We start from the raw sequence: 24408 nt of genomic DNA on the forward strand, positions 1-24408 counted from the left end.
TGACTGGATAAGGACTATATAATTCATCGTAAATTAAAAGTTTATCTAAAAATTTGTTATTAGTCAATAAATTATCATATACATAAAGCAGCATTCAAAATCTTGACACTTTCTTAGAATAATAATAATAATAATGAACAACACTTCAGCTGTATCTCTTAATTGTTTATAGAAACAAGCTAGCACAGTAGGATAAATTAAACTAACGCTAACTAATTCAGTTCTGGTAGTAGTTCATGATTTGTTTCTATATTAAAGCCCTAGTTATTAGCATTAGGTGAGAACCATTTTCAGCATTATCATCATCATCATTATCACCAGGTTGTAACTGTTTCAGTGTTTTTGTACCATAATTATTGGAACCTCACTCAAGTTATGTATATATTCCCATAATCTCATCAACTCACACATTATATATTAAAAATATATAGACTTTTGTATAATTTTTTTTATTAAGAAGCATAAATATATATAATTTTGATCTGCTTTACACTGGTGCTATAGCTACATGATCATCATAATAATATAAATAAACTAAAGCTGGCTTCTCCCGAATCATATTATTATTGTGCAGAACAAAATTTTATAGTGGAGAGAATATCCTAATAAGCCTGCTTTTTCTCTCCTCCTATTATTTTAGAGATGAGGATGGAGATATCATTAGATTCCAAATATGTGAGTGAAAATATAAAATAATAGTTGTGCATATGCATAGTACTGATTGGGCAAAGTAGCATGAAAATGTTGAAAACAATTTGAAGGAAGATAGAGAAACAGTAATTTTTAAAACAAATAGAGGGGAATTGAATTGAAAGGGCCATGGAATTGAAACTCTCAGATTCCACATTTTTGTGACAGAGCCAATCATTCAATGCGGACATTCAAAGAGGGCCCATCGAATGAACGGTCCTGATTGATGGAAAATTATGTGGGCCATGATTCCCCCAGTAGTAGGGTCAATTTAAGACTCTCTCTCATAAAAAACTAATTAACTTAATCCAAGTTATACATAATAGAAATTAAGGAAATGATTAAATTGAATTAAAAAGAGAGAAAAAGAGAAAGAAAAGATTGGAGGGGAATGATCCACCTGTTTGTCAGTGACATTGTAGATTGGTTTAGGCAATAAGAAGCATAATGACCCCACTACCTGAGGCAACACCTGGAACCGATAAGGCTCATGACCCCACCGTCCTATTAACCCCTCCCTCTCCCCCTCTTTTCTCTAAAATCTTAATCATTGATGCAGTAAACCTCGAGATTCATGGCAGAGATTTAGAATCACCAATGATCAAAAAGCATTCTAATTTTTAATACTGCTACTTCTACATCTACATCTACATCTACATTTTTTTACTCCTCTCGCGGTAACACTGTTTTATCCCTTTTACCCACTCCACCAGGCTTTGTGGCCCAAAAAGAAAGAATGCACGACCAAACAAAACTACTTGAATCTTTCATAGTGAAATTCAGTTCTAAGTAAAATAATACATACATACTTAATTACTTCTAGATTAGTATATACTCTAAGTGGGTATGTTTTCTAATATTTTAAAAACAAATGTGCATTTGCAATAGCAATATTATTGTTGTGTTTAAAATTAGGCAGAAGGGTAATTAATTAGCAGCAGTGTATTATATAATTATTTAAGAAGAAAATTAAAATGTTGTTAGGTAGGAAACTTAGCAATGGCGAGGGGTATGGTGGAATGGGAATGCAAGCTAAGCTAATTAAATGAGTCGTTTTCCTCTCATCATCTTCAAACATAAAAAGCATAAAATTACAAAAGCAATTATAAAAGGCTCTATGACAAGAAAGATAAAATAGAAAAAGAAGAAAAGAGAATTGCACAAACAATGATGATAAGATATCGTGTAGTGGAATGAATAACTCAAAGGAAAGGAGACAATAATTTTTTTTAACCACAAGTAAAAAAAAAATTGAAATAAGAGGGGAAAAAAATTAAAATTAAAAACATTCAGCCAAATACCCAAATGTTAAATAGTATCATCATCTCTCAAACCCTAAAAACCCTCATTCATCATCTCTTGGGATCATATTTTAACCACACCAGAAAAAAAATTTAACTTGTGGAAAATTAAATAAATAAAACTCAATTTTGGGAAGAAAGAAATTGAAAGATCAAATAGCAAACCTCTCTCACGTGTGTTAAAAAAAACACATCAAATGGATCATTCAAAGTTGTACACGATGACGACGAAGATGAATGGAATTCACAGCTTCAAGATCCTTTGAATTATTATTCGATGATGATGATCAGTATAATCAAGAGTGGTGGCTGGTACTATCGTGTCGATCATCGGTTCCATCTCGATGATGTTGATGAGAGCCACTGGCCTGAGACGATTCTGAAACTCCGATGACCGGACGGTAACTGCCGAGACCGGCGATCATATTCAAATGGCTTTCGTTGACACTGCCTCCGCCACCGGAAGAACCTAATTGCTGACTCGGCAACAAAGCCATAGGAGTAGGGAAGTTCATAAAGTGCAAACCACTGGAAACGGTTCCACGGTACAACCCACTGTTACTAACCTGCGTTGGAAACGTCCATATAGGGTCACCGCTCATAACCTGAGGGGCATTTTGGGAATTCGCCACCATCCATATGTTGGCCGGAATCTGAGCTGCGTGGCTCGCCTGAATCGCGCCTGCGCTTGATTGCAGCAGGTAGCTTCCCATTTGGTGCTGTGCTGAAGAAGATAGGTCGTGTTCCGATGGCGGCCTTCTCTTTCTCCCTAGCGAACCTTCTTCCGCGCTTGTTTCAGATAAATCCAACGTGGAAGAAGAAGAGGGAGCGCCATGGCTCTCTCTCAGTTCTTGCTTGAAAATATTTGCGGTTAGGGTTTGCTGTTGCTGTTGGAAGTTAAGGAGAGTGGTGGTGTTGTTGTTGCTGTTGTTGTTGTTGTTACTGGCGGTGGTGGTGTCGGACGAGAGGGTTATTCCGGGGAACAAGGTTCGGCGGTTTTGGAGGGGGAAGTTAGGGCTGAAGTATGAGGATCGGAGCTGGGATGGTACGGACATGGAGGAACCGCTGCTGCGGAGGGAGATGTTGAGGGACGTGAAGTTTGCGGGGATTGTTCCGGTTCCGGTGGCGGCGATCACGGCTGGCTCCGCCTGCTGGAGGAGCCACTCGATGGTCTCGCCATCGGACTTGTGGCCGAGCTCTCGTGTCAGCTGGAACACCCTGGCTGCACAGAGAGCTGGCATTCGGATGCGGCGGCCACGGCCGTCAACTTTTGTATGGCGGTCCTTGGTGGATGTCCGCTTAGGAGGAGGCTTCTTTCCAGAAGGTTCAGAGGATAAAGAAGGCTGTATTTGCTGTTCTTGTTGTAAGGCTAATTGGTTGTTGTTGCTGTTGTTATTGTTGTTGTTTGCAGTGTTGCTGTTTGGATTCGATCGGTTTGAATTCGAAGTGGATGGTTCTGCAGATGAGATAGCTAGGGAAGGGTAAGGGGAGGAAGTTGAGCATGACGCTGCTTCTTGATCTTCTTTCTTCTCTAGAAGTTGGAAGGGGAAGTTCTGTCGGTGGTGGTGGTGTTGGTGATGATGGTGATGGTGGTGGAAGTCATCACCTCCCTCCATGATCGCATGAAGAGTCCAAAAAAGAAAATAAAATGAAAAAAAATAATAATAAAAGCTTGGGTCAGTTGAGTTTATAAGTGTGTTGAGTTTATTGTGTGTGTTGATGTTGCTGAAGTTTTTTTTCTTTTTTCTTTTTTTGAAAGAGAGTGAAATGAGTGAGTTTTGTAGTTAATAATCTATATATGTGGTGGGTCTTTGTGAAGAGAGGATTGTGTAAACTGTGTATAGTTTATGTTTGGTTTGGTTTGGTTTCTTTGTATATAGGGCAAGGAATTTTATTTGCTTTGAAATTGATGAGTGAGAGAGAGAGAGAGAGAGAGGAGAGGTGGGAGGGGAAGAGCTTTAAGCAACAAAGATAATGAGTGGGAATTATATTGGTGAGCTTTAAAAAGCATGATATTTTTTATTTTTCCAATTTGCTTTCTTTCCTTCATGTGTTGTACTGTATGTATGTATGTATGTGCTGTGTTTGAGAGAGCTTTTTAAATTTTAATTAATTAAATAAACAAAGAAACATAAACATATGTATGGATATTATGTAGAATTTTTTCTTTTTGATGGTTTGGTTTATTGAATATTGATAATGATAAGCTACAGCTAAACTTGAATTGGAAAAATAGAGTTAAATGAATTGTTGTGTAAGTGTATGGGTTCAGAGATCCACGTGAGGTGCTCTTTTTACGATTCAATCCATAAAGACAATGGTGGCCGATGTGGGACCCGATCCCAAGTCAAAAAATTGAAAGACCTGTAAAGGAAAAATTATCAAGGTGGGTCCCTTCCCATTCAAGTAATCATTTCGTTTTGCCTTTGCCCTTTGCCCTTTGCCTTAGGCCCCTTTCCCCTTTTCCCCTTCAACTTTGGGATTCCTCAATTCCCCTTTGCATTTTGCATTTCCAACCCTTCTTTTTTCTTCATTCTTCTTTCAATTACACACAAATTAACCACCCCTCCCTCCCTTCAACCTAATAATCTAACATAGCTATCATTAACACACGTATCATAAATAATAATCATCATTCATTATTATTTCTAATGCTTACAAATTATTTGTGTGTGTGTGTTGGGCCAAGCAAGAAGCTGCTAGCTATATGGGGCTACTCATTTAGGAGGATTAATTATCTAAATTTGGGTTCATGCTTATAGCTAGGCATGTTTATTTTTTATATATATATAATTATAATCAAACACATTAATATAATAATAGCAGGCATGCATGTCTCTCTACTACTTGCATGTGATGTGCACATATTATGAATTCCGCTTTCTCAATTGAACTTGAAATGAAATCAAACAAAACAAATAACATCCTTTGCTACCATTAGGATCGGAATCATTGAAACACATTTAAGGGGAGAGAAAAAGACAACATATACAATTGAGAATGGAGTTTTTTGGAGTAACACAAAAGAAAAAAAAATCTATATAAGATTATCTTCTTTAGAATTAGGACCACCAAGTGGCACATGGAAATGGGATCTAAATCCTTGTAAAGTTTCAGAGAGAACAAGCAGTCACTATATTATGCTGTATATATTGGGAGGTCTATTTCAACAACTCTACTACTATTGGATATGTAGCTTGCTAGAAACTCATTTCATAAGTGGTGAGGTTTTATTTTGTTCATTCAATTGGAGAGTTGAGGCTGACATACACACTCTTATAATTGAGTGCTTTCTTTTCTTTTCCTCTATTCTGATCATGTCATCCATCACCAATCTCCACACACACATACAAATACAAATACAAATACAATTATACCATTCCCAATTTCCTTTTCTTTGCATTTATGAACACCCTATTCTTTCTTGTTTTAGAACTTGCCATTGACCACAAAAGCAACATTAAATTGACACTTAGCCTGGACTTTATGTGACATACATGCATGTAATATAATAATATTATATTACTTAATCTATTCTAAAAATTTTAAACATATTAAACTAAGAAATAAAAAAAATAATACTGGAAAATTAACACTATAATAGTTAATTTTAGCTAACAGTATAATAAGTTGCAAATAAATCTAATACGAAATTCAATAAAGATGAATTTTTATTAAGTTTAAATTTTAAATATTTTTAATTAAATTTTGAATTTTGAATATTTTATTTTTAAAAATTTCATATATTTTTTTTATGTTAAGTATTGATTGTAATATTGATTATGTAATGTTAACTCATGCGACTTTCTCTCAATGATATTACCGATTGATCATCAAGTAATAGGCTAATTTATCTATCCTTTTACTAGTACGGGAAGCTAAGAGAAGAGATAGTGATGGTTATTATTATATTCAAATAATGAAATTAAAATTGAACCCCATCTAAAAAGATACATATATCAATGCTAAAAAGTAATTAAGACAATGATTCTTGAACTCTCTCGGGCTTCTCCCCGGACCGGGAATATATCCAAACTATTCCTTTTTTTCCCATCTTAGTTTCTTCGAAGTTGTATATGTATGTTCTTCCACGCACCTATCTATCTACATGATGGAATCAAATAGTTTATGCTTTGAATTTTGAAATTCATAGGAGTGAAAATCGAGTTGTACTTTTAGTTAGCAGTCTTAAATAGTGAAGTTGCCTCAGTTATTATCACATGCAAGCGAACCCCTCATGAATAACGACAAAGAATCCCTTCCCCCTACGGAAAATAGCTCTTTCTTTTTTTTTTTTATTGCTCATATACATATATTCATCAAATAATTTATTGTGACATGGCTTCAAAAGTTAAACAAGCTAAGCACGACAAATTAATAACGTTAATTCCAATTAACCGGCGTTTACCTTTTACCTTTTCATGAATTCTAATTTGTCATTATATAATCTACTTTGTTTGACCCATATATAATTTGTCATTAATTAATATAATAAAGCACGCATATCAATAGCTAATGGCAGCATTGCAGCTTAGTGGAAGTTGATTTTCAATTTTGTTGGAACGAAGAAGTGGTGGAAATTGAAATGAAATAATTAAAAATGGTTAAACGAGTTGAATTTATTATGTTAGGGGGAGGAGAGAGTTGAAAGTGCCCACGTGAGATTCCTCAGCTTTTTACAGCATATTATGTTGTAAAAGCTCTTGTCGCGAAATTACATGCCAAGAAAGGCAAAGACTAACGTACCGACAAGTTGACAAAAACTTAAAACGCTCTCTTCCATTCTTGATAATGACTCTAAAACGCAATAGTAAAATTTCCTAGTCAAAATCAAACTTATATCATCAATCTTGTTCTTGTGTTCTATAAAATGCATCAAATCTTATATTTTGGGCCTAACCACCTAGATAATGTTTCCGATCCCTTCACACAACAACCAGAGTCAGCTTGTTCTTTTTTTATTTTCGTATTTTTTTTATACAATTTTAAAATAGAAAATACAAAAATAAAAATAATGAAAGTATATAAATCAATTAAACCTTAATTTTTATCATTCTTATGGTACTTTTTTTTTCACCACATGCAAAATTCTCATTTATATTACCAGATGAATACGTTTGATTATATATCTAAGTAAATATCTTTTCCATCTTTAACTATTTATCTGTGAGACATGTCGCTTTCAATCATTTCTAAACCCCTAAACGGTCCTCATCCTGAAGAAGAATTGGACAAGCCGCCTCCCAAAACCAATTAGCAGAGTGTTGCCCATATAATGTATCAGTTTGTGGTGATGTGGCAAATGTGTCAGCGCCACATCACAAGAAAAAATTATTATAAAGACTAATTGTCCCTCCCCAAATACCTAACGTCATCGGAGATGGAGAGTGAGAGAAGTATAAGAGACATTGAACTCTTTGGCTTTCCATTAATATTCTTCGTTTACTCACACATTCATAAAAAAGTCTTAAAACTTTGTCTTCCTCCTTTGTTTCCTTCCAAATTATAGTGACATCGTTGCATGTGGTGTTTCTGGAGATGATACGTTGATAAAGTTGAAAAGGACAAACAAAGTTAGTTGTTACTTTCTCGCACTCATACTCTCCCTATCCTTGTTTTGCTTTTTGTTGTATTATGATGAACTCATTTGATGAGTGATTTTTGTTCGAAACTAAGCTAACTATGCGATTTTGATGTCTTCGTGGAATTCTATGGTGAGCTAGAGTTTCGTGTATTGTTATCTGTACGAGCTAGAATACAAGATATAATCTTGATTAGTATGTTCTGTTTATTTTACTAGGTGATGTTTTATGTCTATTGTTTTTCTATGTTGAAAGTTTGATAAACAATTTAAATGAAATATTGTGTTATTTATGTAAATGCCTATTTTTGTTATTTTTGTGTTCAATCATGGTGAAAGGTTCGAAAGAACTACAAAGGGTGAGTTACGCTATAAAGATGGCAAAGTAGAGAAATTTTCTTTAATAGATGTGGACGTCGTCAATAAGAAGGATTTGGAGGAGTTGTTTAGAGGACTAAGATATCTGGAGTATAAGACCATGTTCTGGCATGATCCAACTGTGCTGGTGTTTGAAAATGGGTTGCATGTGCTCACTGGTGACAAGGAAATAAATGAAATATGTGACTTTACACTTAGACACAACCTGAAACAATTCTTCTTATACTTTGAGCATCATGTAGATCAGCCTTGCATTCTCGAAGACAATGTGGTGGTGGAAGACTTTTCTGAAGAAGATTTTATACAGGAGATAGCTTCTTTTGATGATGATCCTTTGGTTGATGTAACAAGAAAGAAATACCTCAATCTAATTTGTTTACTAGTTTAGAAATTAAATCAAAGAAACTCACTCAACTTTAGGTTAAATAAAGAAAACTCTAAATCCTCTGACATAAAATTCAAATTAGTAACTAAATAAACAAAATTAAAATACGTAAAATTAAATTAAAAATTCGTCATATCACGAACATTTGGATGAAACAAATATCACTTCTAAAAATCTAAAAAGAATATTTAGTCTCTACGTGTAACCCTACTATTAAAATTATGGTTGATGAATTTAATTCCACTAATAAGAAAAGCAGTTTAATTTTTCTAGAAAAAGTTGTATGGAATAATAATCTTGAACTAACTTTTTTTTAGGTTCAACAATATAGAACATACATGTCGTTCTTAAAACCCTAAATCCAAGACATAATAATGCTTAATCAACCCAAATAATGATCACTTTTGTGTTAAGTCTCGTTGTTAATGATTTTGTGCTATCTATTAAGTTTAACGTTGTTTGCTCTCCGTCCACATGTAAAATATGGCAGAATGCATTAGATGCAAAACTTAAAACAATAATTTTTTTATTTATTTTTCAATTTTAAGTAAAATCCCTCCCCGGTCCCCTCATCATTAAAAAATAACAACACGGTCCTTATCCATTCTCTCCGTGTGACCGAAAGGACCCTCTTAACCGGAAGTACCAGTAAGAGAGTCTTTTTGGTCACACGGAGAGAATGGTTAAGGACCGCGTTGTTAATTTCTAATGGTGAGGGGGCGCTAGGTCAATTTCGTAAATGGTCAGGAACCGGGGAGGGATTTTACTCTAATTAAAACTCTATATAACTACAAGCATCATGACACATTCTAGCAGTTTCTTATCATGTCTAATTCAAACAACGAAATGAATTAAAATAAAGACGGATTAGTCCTCAAGAAAAATAAAAATAGTCATATAAGTCCCTAGAGAAATTTAAATAATCCTATTCAGTCCCTTCGATCAGTTTGGTTCATATTATACCTAAGGTTGCGGTGCTGATTGTGAAACATGGATCTCATCTGCCCCAAGATTGGAGGATACAGAACTAGTTCCAGCACCACGTCCTCCATTCTTCCTAGATGTAGTAGCAGGCCTTCTCTTTGGAGTTGGAGGGCCTTTACAAGTTTTTTTATTATGGCTAGTCTCGCCACATTTGATACATGTAACTCGAAATCTCTTTGAAACCTTGTTTCCATCTGTCTCCTTTTCAGAAGGGTCCTTTCTTCTTCTATTCACTGGCCTTCCAACAGGCCTCTTCAGCTTAGGTGGAATTGGGTTTAGTATGTCTGTCTTCTCCCAATACTCTTCAGAATTGACTGGCTAGATGCAGTGCTGGTATGTTGCTCTAGCTGCCCTAATTTTCAAAAGTGGATGTACTTATGGCTCAGCTCTATCACCCCTTCTTGCAATTGCAGCTAGTGCATGAACACAAGGAAGACCTAAAGATAATATATATTTAGTAACAACTCTAATTAATTTCAATATACATATGTTGAAGTAAATAAAAATTGAAATAATGCACCTATCAACTGCCAAGCATTACAAGTGCACTTGTTATTGGCTACATGAACATAAAGCTTTTTTGAACCCTATTAGACCTCAAAAACCATCCTCTCATCATCCCTAACCCATACTGGATGCCAATACCTAACCCCTTTTATAATGTCGCCAAGTCTCTTTTGCTGTACAGGGGCCAATTCAGTGCCAACATATGTCTCCAAAACTTGTTTATACTTTGTCATTCAATGCATAATGTAGCACCTCAGATCTTCGCACATTGTAAGGATATGTTTGCCTCTATAGTTAACTATTTTTGTATTCTACACCTCACACATTTTGTTCGTCAAGTTATCACACTTTGGCCCATGACTGAATTATGATTTGGTCCAGCATGCAGGCTCAAATCTAGATATTGTAAATCATGTTGCTTGTATGCGAAGTTTGTATTCGTAGGTTTTGATGAATGACAAACCAACAAACGACATGAAAGACAAACCAACAAACAACTTGAATGAACAAGCATGTTGAAAGATCAACCAACATTCAACGTTGAGGAATGAAGAGTTGAAAGCAACACAACAACAACAAGAAACTCAAGTCCACAACATTTGAAGACAAGTATAGTGTCTTAGGACTTAGGTAACTTCTTGTTAAGAACCAATTGCTAAATCTCTCAACACACACTCACAAAATGTTTTGATGCACATCTTGCAATTCGATGCTAGCCAAATGGTTTAAAAACTTGTTTTCAAAGATACAAAAGCATAGGAATTGACTCCAACAAGTTTGAGATCAATCCTAAGTATTTTGAAGTGATTTTAAGCCATTCTTTAAGGTTTGCATCGATGCACACTCATCTTGCATCGATGCAAAGCATGCAACGACTTGTTGCATCGATGCAAAGATGTTTGCATCGATGCAACCTAGCTGAAAATTCAAATTTCAGCTTCAAAGACACATTTGCATCGATGCAAAGTGTTATGCATCGATGCAAATGATTCAAAAACATAAAAAACGGCTAGTTTTAACAAAACGGCTCCATCCCATTAACTCCCCAACGTTTCTAAGGTTTGGGAAGTCTATAAATAGATGGATTGAAGCCTTATTTCATACATGTGAGTATTTGCAAACTATCTTGTTCATATTCTTTCATTCTACACATTTTTAAGGTGTTATAATACACAATTTGAGAGAGCAATATCAATTGGTTCAATAGTGCTAAACTTGTAATCATACACTCTTCTAGAGAGTACTCATTTCATCTCAACAATTCTTTGAGAATTGTTTTCTTGTACACTTTGTAAATTGGAGTGTGATCTCCAAGGTTGAGTCAAGAGTTATAAACACTATAGTCGGTGAGGATACCAAAGAAGTATACTAAGTACTCAAGGCAAATCTTAGAGAAGGTATCGTTAAGTGGAGTGGGTTAGTATACGAGTGGTGATCATATACCGTGAGGTGTTAGAAACTAAGGACTTGGATTGTAAAAGGTTTTGCGCGAGCACCTTGAAGCTTGGCAATAGTGGAACTTCTCAATAGCGATTGAGAAAGAAAGTGGACGTAGGACAAGGATTGTGCCGAACCACTCTAAATAGCGTTTGCATCTCTCCAAACTCATCTCTTCTATATTATTGTCTTTTACCTTTGAGCAAATAAATTGTGATCGAAAAGTAGCTTCGTAAGTACTTAAGAAATAGCTTAAGTCCGATTGGTGAAAAGCTTGATCAATTTATTTGAGTTGGTGTCTATTGGAAAGTAAAAGCTCCTTATAAATGCTTAGCAATTGAGTTAAGCTCTTGGAAAAATACTAGTACAATAACACTTTTGTATATTGTCTTTAACTTTCGCAAAAAGATTCATTGTTGTTGTAATACTCAATTCACCCCCCCTCTTGAGTAATTGTGCATAGGTTCTACAAGTGGCATCAGAGCTTAACCCTTTGAAAGACTTAACCGTTTAAGGGAAAAGATCATGGCAAGCACAAGCTTTAACAACAACAACACTAGTGAAGGTAACTCAACCGCTAGACCTCCTCTTTTTAGCGGAACAAATTACTCTTATTGGAAAAATAAGATGAGAATTTGGATCCGTTCTCAAGATGTGAGAATTTGGAAAGTGATTGAGAATGGAAATCACATTCCAACAAAGACAACAAGCGCTAAAGAAGGAGAAGTCTCCGTCTTAAAGCAAGTACCGAAAGGAGAAGATGAATATAGTGACGATGATTGGAAGAAAGTGACAATGAATGATAAAGCCATCAACTTCATTCATTGTGCACTTAACGAGCATGATTATATGAAGATCTCTACATGTGAAACCGCTAAAGAGATTTGGGATAAACTCCAAATCACTTACGAAGGAACCGACCACGTTAAAGAATCAAAGGTATTTATGTTGGTTCATGAATGGGAAAATTTTAAAATGAAAGATGAAGAGAGCATTGAAGAAGCTCTTGAAAGACTCTCCAAGATCTTCAAACAACCTAAGCATGCTTGGCACAAAATACAATGATAAACAAATTGTGACCAAGGTGCTTACAAGCCTTACACCAAAATGGAACTCCAAAGTGAACGCCATTGTGGAAGGAAGGCTCTATGATCAACTTACATTTGATCAACTACGAGGTAATCTTCTCACCTATGAAATGACTATGCTAAATAGACAAAAAGGTGAAGAAAGCAAGAAGAAAAGTCTCGCCCTTAAAACAACATCACTACAAGAAGAGAGTGATGATAATGAAGAAGAAGGAGATGAAGAATTTGCACTCTTATTAAAAAGATTCAATAAGTTTGCAATGAAGAAAAACTTCAAGAGCAAAACAAAGGTACCAAAATGCTATGAGTGTGGAGAAGTTGGACACATTAAACCCAATTGTCCAAAACTTCAAAAGGAGGACAAAAACAAGAAATTTAAGAAGAAGGAGAAAGCATACATATCATGGGAGAACGAGGATGAATCCGACTCCGATGACGACGAGGTTGCAAATCTTTGCTTAATGGCAAGCGAAGAAAAGGTTAGTAATGACAACTCCACTTCTTTTAATTTACAAGATGAATATGATGCCTTACTTGAGGTGTACACAAAACTTACCCAAGATTATTCTCTCCTAAAGAAAAAGAATATGGATCTTTTAAAACAAAATGAGATGTTGAAAAATGAGAATATCAATCTTGGAAAAGATAAGTGTAGCACAAGTAGTGATCCATACAAATCTTGTAAAATGCATGAAAATAAAATTACAAATCTTAAGAACACTTTAGCTAAGTTCAATGAATCTTCAAAGAACTTAGATAAAATGTTGAAAAACCAAAAGCATGTTCATAATAAGGAAGGTTTAGGTTTTGAAAAAGGAAAATTTAAAAATACTAAAACTCCTATTAGGCAACCGCAAGCCCAAAAGGCAAGCATGCCTAAAAGGAATGAAGCCTTTAAACATCCTCCTCAACATGCTTCATTTAGAAATTATAATCACAATGCATATAGATCAAAAGATGTTGCATTTAGAAAACAACCTAGGCAACCATTTAGAAACATGCATAGGATGCATAATCCAAATGTCATATGCCATTATTGTAATAAAGTAGGTCATATAGCACCCGTATGCTTTACTAGAATTAAACATATAAACTTTCGTAGTCAAGATACGAGATGGGCACCTTATGGGCATTATGCTCATACTAACCATCAAGGACCCAAATTCACTTGGGTACCTAAATCCCAATTTTAATTGTTTTGTAGGTACGTGTTGGAGCTAAGGATACAAATTGGTATGTTGATAGTGGATGCTCCAAACACATGACCGGCGATGAATCAAAGTTCACCGCAATAGAGCCTACAAACGGAGGAAACGTGATCTATGGAGACAACAACACCGGCAAAGTAATTGGCGTTGGAAAAGTTGGTAAAAATTCTTCTACCTCCATAGATAATGTTATACTTGTCAAAGGTCTCAAACATAATCTCATTAGTGTTAGCCAACTTTGTGACAAAGGAAACTTAGTCACCTTTGATTCAAAATGTTGTTTGATAAAAAGGCAAGACACTAATGAAATTGTGCTAATTGGGCACCGTGTTGACAATGTATACATGATTAATCTAGATGAAGTTTCCTCAAATGATGTGAAATGCCTTGTTAGTAAAAATGATGAAACTTGGTTATGGCATCGTAGAGTAGCTCATGCTAACATGGACCATCTTAGCAAGTTGGTCTCTAAAGAGTTAGTAATTGGCTTACCAAAGCTACGTTTTGAAAAAGACGTCCTTTGCGACGCATGTCAAAAGGGAAAACAAGTAAAGGCCTCTTTTAAATCCAAAAACATTGTTTCAACAACAAGGCCATTACAACTTTTGCACATGGATTTATTTGGTCCTTCCAGGACTATGAGCTTTGGTGGCAATTACTATGCTTTAGTTATTGTTGATGATTACTCTCGATTTACATGGACCTTGTTCCTAGCAAACAAGAGTGATGCATTTCGAGCATTCAAAAGATTAGCCAAAGTTATTCAAAATGAAAAGAATTTGCATATATCATCTATTAGAAGTGATCATGGTGGAGAATTTGAAAACAATCTTTTTGAAACTTTTTGTGAAGAAAATGGCATTGAGCATAATTTTTTCTCTCCTAGAACACCACAACAAAATGGTGTGGTTGAAAGGAAAAATCGTCATTTAGAAGAAATGGCGAGAACCATGCTCAATGAGGCTAATATTCCTAAGTACTTTTGGGCGGATGCGGTTAGTACTGCGTGTTATGTTATGAATAGGATTATCATTCGACCTATTCTTAAGAAAACACCGTACGAATTGTACAAAGGAAGAAAGCCAAATATTTCACACCTTCACGTCTTTGGCTGTAAATGCTTTATTCTAAATAATGGAAAAGATAACTTAGGCAAATTTGATGCTAAGGCTGATGAAGGAATCTTCTTAGGCTACTCTTTAACTAGCAAAGCTTTCAGAGTATATAATAAACGCATCATGACTATGGAAGAAAGTATTCATGTCGCTTTTGATGAAACTAACCGTTGTTGTGCTAGAAAAGATTTTGATGAAAATGTAGAAAACTTTGATTCACTAAATTTGAATGGTGAAGACAAAGAAAAAGATTTAAATGAAGCCTCTACAACAAAGGATAGTGTTCAAGTTGAAGAAATTGAACCATCACAAGCACAAATAAATGCACTTCCAAAGGACTGGCGTACTTCAAAGGATCATCCTCTAGACAACGTCATTGGTAATGTTTCGAAAGGGGTAACAACTCGATCCACTTTTAGAAATTTATTTGCATATAGTGCTTTTGTTTCTCAAATTGAACCATCTACCATTGAGTCCGCAATTGATGATGAACATTGGGCTATGGCAATGCAAGAGGAGCTTAACCAATTCAAACGAAATGACGTTTGGGAATTGGTGCCTAAACCAAGTAATCAAACAATTGTAGGAACAAAATGGGTTTTTAGAAATAAACTCGATGAAAATGGTACAATTGTTAGGAACAAAGCTAGATTGGTAGCTAAAGGTTATAATCAAGAGGAAGGCATTGATTATGACGAAACTTATGCTCCCGTAGCTAGATTAGAAGCTATTAGGATGTTACTTGCTTTTGCATCCTCTTATAACTTCAAACTTTATCAAATGGATGTTAAGAGTGCCTTTCTTAATGGTTTCATTCAAGAAGAAGTATATGTTGAACAACCTCCCGGTTTTGAGGATTATGAAAATCCTAATCATGTTTTTAAACTCAAGAAAGCTCTTTATGGTCTTAAACAAGCTCCAAAAGCTTGGTATGAACGTTTGAGCAAGTTTTTAATAGAAAAGGGTTTTAGAAGAGGGAAGGTTGATACAACTTTATTTATCATGATTGAAAACAAAAATATCCTTTTGGTACAAGTTTACGTCGATGACATAATATTTGGTTCAACTAACGAATCACTTTGCAAGTTTTTCTCAAACCTCATGCAAAGTGAATTTGAAATGTCCATGATGGGCGAACTCAACTTCTTCCTTGGTCTTCAAATCAAACAAGGAAAAGAAGGAACTTTCGTTGGCCAAACCAAATATTGCAAGGAATTGCTCAAAAGATTTGGAATGGACAATGCTAAGGCAATGGACACACCAATGAGCACTACTTGCTACCTTGACAAAGACGAACAAGGTAAAAACATAGATGTAAAGAAGTATAGAGGCATGATAGGATCATTGCTTTATCTAACGGCAAGTAGGCCAGATATCATGTTTAGTGTATGCATGTGTGCGAGATACCAAGCTAATCCTAAGGAATCTCACTTAAGTGCGGTGAAAAGGATTATGAAGTATCTCATAGGAACATTAAATGTTGGATTGTGGTATCCGAAAGGATCCACTTGTGATTTGATTGGTTATTCCGATTCCGATTTTGCCGGTTGCAAATTGGATAGGAAAAGCACTAGCGGCACTTGTCACTTGCTAGGAAACTCTCTTGTTTCATGGCATAGTAAGAAACAAGTAAGTGTAGCCTTATCTACCGCCGAAGCCGAGTATGTAGCCGCCGGTAGTTGTTGCGCCCAAATTTTATGGATGAAACAACAACTTGTGGACTATGGACTCATGCTTGATCATATTCCTATCAAATGTGATAATACTAGTGCAATAAATTTAACCAAGAATCCGGTTCAACATTCAAGAACCAAGCATATTGAGATTAGACATCACTTCATAAGAGACCATGTTGAAAAGGGTGATGTGGTTATTGAATTTGTCGAAACTAGTAAACAACTAGCGGACATCTTCACTAAACCTTTATGTAAAGAAAGTTTTTTTAACATCCGAAATGAACTTGGTATCTTGGATTCTAATCTAATATGATTTGTTTGAATTCATTGTATTTATATTGCTATTTTTGTATCTCTTACTAACTTAAGCATTGGAGATATCCAATTAGCCATTGTTTTGTAGGTTTATGAGTTGATGAATGAGTGATTAATCTTGAGGTAGATTGAAGAATTTGAAGATTATAAACAATGGAGGATCAACAAATTGAAGTTTATTTGATTATATGAATTGTTAAACTAACTCCTAGTAAGCTAAGGATTTCTATAATGGTTTAAATACTTTGATATTTCCTTCATAATTTTGTTTAATGATTAATGCTTGTATGCTTATTTGGTAAATAACTCAAAATAGGCTTGGTACCCCTATTTTAAGTTAATGTGCATGCTTTAATATATTTCACTTATTTAGGGGGAATTATGCATGCTTTTTATATATATAAAAAAAAGAGGAAATCAAATTCTTTTTGAAAGGGGGAATATCTCATCCTTGAAATAAATAGAGAAATTGAACTTAAAAAAAAAAAATTTCATTGTTTTATGCATGCTTCTATGACACATTTCAAACTCCTTTCTTTTTGATAATGTCAAAAGGGGGAAGAGAAGTTTGAGGATATTTGAAATTTTGGAACTCCTGAAAAAGAAGAAGTTTGAGGATTTGAAAAGAAGAAATAAGTTTGCGAAACAATGTTTCAAAAAGACTTCCGCTAAGCAAAAACTTTGATATCTAAATCGTTTTCTTTGATAAACGCCCTTTAAGGGAACAAATGCACATATTTAGGGGGAACTCCTGCAAAATTTTTTTGTGAAGTCTTCTCCAAAGCTTTCTATAAAACAAAGTGCATTATTGTTGCTTTCAAAATCATTTATAAATGCATATCCTCAAAATTGGTTTGTCATTATCAAAAAGGGGGAAATTGTAAATCATGTTGCTTGTATGCGAAGTTTGTATTCGTAGGTTTTGATGAATGACAAACCAACAAACGACATGAAAGACAAACCAACAATCAACTTGAATGAACAAGCATGTTGAAAGATCAACCAACATTCAACGTTGAGGAATGAAGAGTTGAAAGCAACACAACAACAACAAGAAACTCAAGTCCACAACATTTGAAGACAAGTATAGTGTCTTAGGACTTAGGTAACTTCTTGTTAAGAACCAATTGCTAAATCTCTCAACACACACTCACAAAATGTTTTGATGCACATCTTGCAATTCGATGCTAGCCAAATGGTTTAAAAACTTGTTTTCAAAGATACAAAAGCATAGGAATTGACTCCAACAAGTTTGAGATCAATCCTAAGTATTTTGAAGTGATTTTAAGCCATTCTTTAAGGTTTGCATCGATGCACACTCATCTTGCATCGATGCAACCTAGCTGAAAATTCAAATTTCAGCTTCAAAGACACATTTACATCGATGCAAAGTGTTATGCATCGATGCAAATGATTCAAAAACATAAAAAACGGCTAGTTTTAACAAAACGGCTCCATCCCATTAACTCCCCAACGTTTCTAAGGTTTGGGAAGTCTATAAATAGATGGATTGAAGCCTTATTTCATACATGTGAGTATTTGCAAACTATCTTGTTCATATTCTTTCATTCTACACATTTTTAAGGTGTTATAATACACAATTTGAGAGAGCAATATCAATTGGTTCAATAGTGCTAAACTTGTAATCATACACTCTTCTAGAGAGTACTCATTTCATCTCAACAATTCTTTGAGAATTGTTTTCTTGTACACTTTGTAAATTGGAGTGTGATCTCCAAGGTTGAGTCAAGAGTTATAAACACTATAGTCGGTGAGGATACCAAAGAAGTATACTAAGTACTCAAGGCAAATCTTAGAGAAGGTATCTTTAAGTGGAATGGGTTAGTATACGAGTGGTGATCATATACCGTGAGGTGTTAGAAACTAAGGACTCGGATTGTAAAAGGTTTTGCGCGAGCACCTTGAAGCTTGGCAATAGTGGAACTTCTCAATAGCGATTGAGAAAGAAAGTGGACGTAGGACAAGGATTGTGCCGAACCACTCTAAATAGCGTTTGCATCTCTCCAAACTCATCTCTTCTATATTATTGTCTTTTACCTTTGAGCAAATAAATTGTGATCGAAAAGTAGCTTCGTAAGTACTTAAGAAATAGCTTAAGTCCGATTGGTGAAAAGCTTGATCAATTTATTTGAGTTGGTGTCTATTGGAAAGTAAAAGCTCCTTATAAATGCTTAGCAATTGAGTTAAGCTCTTGGAAAAATACTAGTACAATAACACTTTTGTATATTGTCTTTAACTTTCGCAAAAAGATTCATTGTTGTTGCAATACTCAATTCACCCCCCCTCTTGAGTAATTGTGCATAGGTTCTACAGATAAGTAGTTCCATGCATCTTCATTCACCCTCCGAAACTTCTGCATACTTTTCTCAAATTCTGTGAAAGTAGTACACTTGGCACACTCCCAGACAATGTTCTTCACCTGCTTATCTTTGAACCGGTTGATAAAGTTTTTCCATATGTGTCTAACACAATTTCTGTGATGCGCATGTGGCATCACTTCCTTTAATGCAGGTAAAAGACCCTAATTACAATAAAAAAATGAACTTATATAACAAACTATAAAGTACAAAGGATGGTTATATAATAGTGATTGGTTCTCATCAAGATTATACTATTAAGACAAATTTAGTAACATCTACTACATGGAAGAATAGTCAAATGAGGAACAATCTTTGATAATATAATAATGATTGCTATTTTAATTACTCTCTTTTCTTTATTTCTTTTATCTTTTCTTTCATAAAAAAATTAGCTAATCATAACACTTGCCAAAGCATGTTAATGTAATATAAAGGGATAAGTATGATTTCGGTCCCCAACGTAGAGGCCGAAAATTTATTTCGTCCCCGGCCTTTTTTTCGTTACAAAATGGTCCCCAAGATTTCAGTTTGTTTTAAAATTGTCTTTCGGACGAAAATACCCTCCCCTCCCATCTTCTTCTTCAACACCCATCTTCTTCCTCAACATTAACAGAAGCAGAAGCAGATGCACAAACGCAGAAAAAAATAGGCAACAAAGGATAACAATCAGCAGAACAACAACAACAATAACAATGGATAATGGAATTAGAGCGACAACAAAAACAAAACCAGAAGTAGAATAAAAAACAAAGCAGCAGAAACAGAAGCAACCAAAGCATCAACAACAACAATGGAATAAAAAGAATAAACAGAAGCTACCAGAAGCATCAACAATAATAACAACAATAGAATCCTTCAAATCTGAAAAATTAAAGAAAAAAATAAAAAATTGAAACAGATGGAAAGGGTTGCGGCGGTGGTGGTGGAGGAGGGGCTGCGACAGTGAATGATGATGTGGAGGAGGAAGGGTTGCGGCGGTGAACGATGATGTGAAGGAAGAGGGATTGCGGCGGTGGTGGAGGAGGAGGGGTTGCGGCGCTCCTCTATTCACTTTCTCTCTCCCTCTACTCTCTCCTCTCTTGCCATTAGTGTAGGGAGCAGTGGCGGATCACAGACAGCAGGACGGCGGGGCGGCGATACGACGATGCTCTCTCCCTTTCCCCTTCTTCCCTTCCCCTCCCCCCTTTCTCACGCCCCACCCCCTTTCTTTCCTCCCCCGATTCTGTCTATCCCTTTCTTTCCTTTATTTATTTATTTATTTTATATTTATTTTATTTTATTATTTTTTTAATAAAGGGTAATTTGGTAATAAAAAATAAAATTGGTAAAAAGGATGATTTTAAAATAAATTGAAACCTTGGAGACCATTTTATAGCGAAAAAAATGCCGAGGACGAAATAAATTTTCAGTCTCTACGTTGGGGACCAAAATCATACTTATCCCTAATATAAATCAAACATTATTTTAGCAAGTCAACAGTGTATACAAGAAATTAAAAGATGAGTTACAAACTTTGACTTAATCAAAAGAATAATGTGGAACCTTAAAGAAAAGTAAAATTGAATAGGAATTGACAGTAAACAATCTTGTAAACCGTGTATATTTGTTATAAGTTGCTTTAGATATTTACGAATCTAAACCGCTAATTATAGCTATAAATTGATGGTACTTCTATGCTTGTTAATACAAGTTCTATGAATGAAAATTTCTGAGTTAGTATACTAAAGATGACTAGATCCATTCCCCTTATTCTATTTTTGATTATAATTATATGAGTCTTGAACATGATTGCAGTTATCCCGCTGAAAATTAAGAAAACATTTTTCCAGAGTTCTGTAAAGAAAATAAGCTTTAAAGTAGTGCATTCTCTTGGTTTAATAAAAATTATGAAAATAAATGTTCATCACAGTGCATAACATGTAGTCCTCTAAATAAAGTATTTGGTGATCAACACTTCATTTATCAGCAAACAATGAACTTATAACACAACCAAAAATGAATTCATTTACTAAATGTGATTAATATACTACAAGAAAGCAACTTCTATAAGATTCTGTAACGAGGAGAAAAGCCACCTTATCTTGGACTTGATAAAAGAAAAAGAATTACAAAAAATTCTTATATATATGATGAAATTTAAATTTATATTAGCAATCCTCCAACAACAACAATGTAAATACAAATATATCTTCTATCCATTTGACTAACTTTCTTATGCTAACATTTAAATATTAGAAGTATTGCATATTTTTTATTCATAGTAAGTATGAGGGTAGATTGAATGGTACTTTTTGTTGATCGGAAATGAAATTCCAACCATGGATATAGTGGTCTCCAAGATCTTCTTGAAGCAAAGTGAGAAACCACTTCCAGCTCTCTTTTGTCTCACTACTAACCACAGCAAACGCAATAACGTAAAAGTGATTGTTTGCATCCTGGCCCACTGCTGAAAGGAGTTGCCCCCGAAATAGCCCTTTAAAAAGCAACCATCTAATCCAATCAATTTCCTACAATCCAATTTATACCCCCTCTTACATGCATCTAAACAAATATATAACTTGTCAAATAATGGAGGTGACTGGGGGATGGGAGTAACATCCATCAATGCAGTGCTCCCGGGGTTACTCCTTAATAACTCCAAGAGATAATGCCTCAATTTGCTGTACTGTTGTCTCTTGTTTCCAATGACACGTTCTCTTGCTTCTTTAAGTGCTCTATAGACAATTTTTCCATTGATCACAACATTGTAATCTATCTTGATGTGGTCATAAGCCTCACTTAGGGTTATGTAAGGTTGAGTGAGCAACCTCTTTTCTAGCTTGTTGGCCACCCACTTTTGATCTGCCATATTGCTTCCAAATTTCCTCCCGCAAGTGTGAGTGGGCACATATGTCTTGATTTGGTAACTCTTCAGTTGATTATTCCAGGCACATTAAATTAGTCACGGACAAGGGTTAGTTCTACCACTCACAGCACCTACAGTCACAGCCCCACCAAGCACAGTCCCACCATTCCCAGACCCAACATTCACAGCTTCTTCTCCCATGGTTCCCTCATTGACACCTGTATCCTTTGTATTAACAGGATTCACATTCACACTTTGCACATTGTTTGCTTAATTACCTTGCACAACTATCTCATCATTACTTTGCACATTTTCACCTTCACTAGTTGATGCCTCCTTAGCCCCTTTTGGTTTTTTTGGTTTTTTTATCCTCTCCAACCCATGCTCACAATCACATTTCATTCTCATTTGATCATTCTTGATGTACCTAATCTTTCTCCCCTCATAGATGACATGATCCTTCAGAGCAGTCTTAAAGCTTTCAATTGTTGCGAATTCCATCCCCAATTCAAAGTATACCTTTCCAAAGCTAGCATTTTCATTAAACTGTGGAAACTCATACCTCTCTCTCTCATCTTCAGAACTCTCTGGAGTTAGCAGCGTCTCTGACTCATACTCAAGAGTAGGTTCTTCCTCCCCCTCATTTTGTATACTTTCTTCATTATTTTCAGCACCATTGTTGCCAGTACCACCAAAATTTGGCACTGGAGCTTGTGATGAAGTTGGACTAGTATTCATGTGTCTAACATTGCCTGGGAACATAAAATTGGACCCAACACCAGCTGGCCTACTACCCTTTGGGCCACCAGATTTTGATCCAGAACCACTTGGTCCTTCAGTTTTTGTCCTTGCAGATTTTGGACCCCCAACACTTGGCCTAATTGAGCTAGGCCCACTTGTTTGTTTCTTGTCAACCTTTGACTTCTTCTTCTCCATACCACTCTCTGGTTTTTTTCCAATTTTACTTACTCTTTTTCTTGACAATCACACAGTTAGAGTTACTGCTTTCATCTTCAAATCCTGGAGGGGGTGATTTATATAGTTCGTCCTCAGTGGTTTCATACCCATCATCATCACTAGATTCCTCCTCCGCATCTGCATCACCCTCAAAGTCCAAGTCGATATCCTCAAGTGGAGTAACCATTATTGGGTGATCAAAATACAAATGAAACTCATTAGTGCCCTTGTTCTTTTGTATGTTCTCGCGCAACTGATTAATCTCCAAATCTCCTTTTATTAGGTGCAGTCCACTCTCCAAATTAGCAGCTGTAACATCATACCAATACATAGTAGTGTAGTTCAAATAGCCTTAACTCTTTGAACAGGGTTTGTAGGTCAAAGAAACAGATAAGATCAACATCCATCTTAGGAAAATTCTCAACCTTTTCATCCAGATAAAGAAAAACTCCTTTGTTATCCCTAACAAAATGCCCATTATGGTGAAAAACAGAAACCACAAATTCCTCCATTTATCTGCAAGAACAACACGTTTAATGATTAACAAACATAATCATATAACCCTAAATTCTGACAAATTCCATAAAGAAAAAACAAAAAAAAAAAACAAAAAATCTACCTTCAACACCGTAAAAACTAACAACATTGTATACTACTGAGCAATTGTGAGCGAACATACATGCAAAAACAAAATTAGAACTAGCAAACAATGCCATAGCACGTTTTGTGCTCTGTACCCCAACCCAAAAAATGAATCAGTAAATCTAAACTAGTTTTTCGGACAGAGAATAAGAATATAATACATTCTTACCTTCTTCAACGCAAGTCTTAAGTGGTCCTTGTCACTCTTATACGTGATTCGTGCTTCTGGATTTGAGCATGAGGCGTTACAAATGATAACAGAATGCAGAATTTTATCAACGTCGTCACGATGGTGATGTGGGAGATGATGTAGAAGATGAACGTTCCAAGAAGGTATGGTTTTCTCTATAAAAAACTTAACAAAGGTGGGGGTTAGGGTCTTTTACCTTTATATGAAGTGAAGAGAGACTTTTTATATTCCTCTCAAACGCGAAAAACGATGCCGTTCTACTGACGAGGATAGGATCTAATTTGTCCAGCCACGTCACCTGACACGTAGCAGTCTACGTGGCCTTCAGATGTACTACTTCATCATTTTCCGTTGGTCACAAACGGAGAAATCAAGCCAGGGACTGAATTGTCCGCCGGAGAAAATTTTTGGGGGTGTTTTTGTGTATTAATTTTTTTGAGGACTAAAGTGTCCGCTTTTAAAATTCTCATGGACTAATTTGGGTAATTACTCTATAATCTACCATAGTCTCATCACCACTACAAGTTAAATCTGAATTATGATTCTATTCACCAAGTTTTTGTAATTTTACTTTCAAACTCATTCTCCTCACTTTCATTGAGATCTCCTTCTTCTCTTTTTTTTGGTTTCTTTTTTGATGTCCTATTTAGCTCTTCTCCCCTTTTTGTATTTTTTTTCTAATAACTCCACATTTGATTCGACCCATTTTTTAACAGCTCATCTTTCTT

At 35.4% G+C, this 24408-nt stretch overlaps 1 protein-coding gene across 1 annotated transcript; it reads right to left on the reverse strand.

Moving 5' to 3' along the window:
* Positions 1-1846: 1846 nt before the first annotated feature.
* LOC112722480 (transcription factor TCP15) lies at positions 1847-4078 on the reverse strand. Its single transcript, XM_025773521.3, has one exon. It carries the CDS (start codon positions 3605-3607, stop codon positions 2288-2290), a length of 1320 nt encoding a protein of 439 aa, XP_025629306.1. The 5' UTR covers positions 3608-4078; the 3' UTR covers positions 1847-2287.
* Between the last annotated feature and the right edge of the window lie 20330 nt (positions 4079-24408).

Source organism: Arachis hypogaea, chromosome 11 (assembly GCF_003086295.3).
Source record: "Arachis hypogaea cultivar Tifrunner chromosome 11, arahy.Tifrunner.gnm2.J5K5, whole genome shotgun sequence".
NCBI lineage: Eukaryota > Viridiplantae > Streptophyta > Magnoliopsida > Fabales > Fabaceae > Arachis > Arachis hypogaea.

What these genes read in the sequence shown, in the direction of transcription:
- LOC112722480 (XM_025773521.3), bottom strand. Translation starts at nt 3,607, where the DNA reads ATGGAGGGAGGTGATGACTTCCACCACCATCACCATCATCACCAACAC.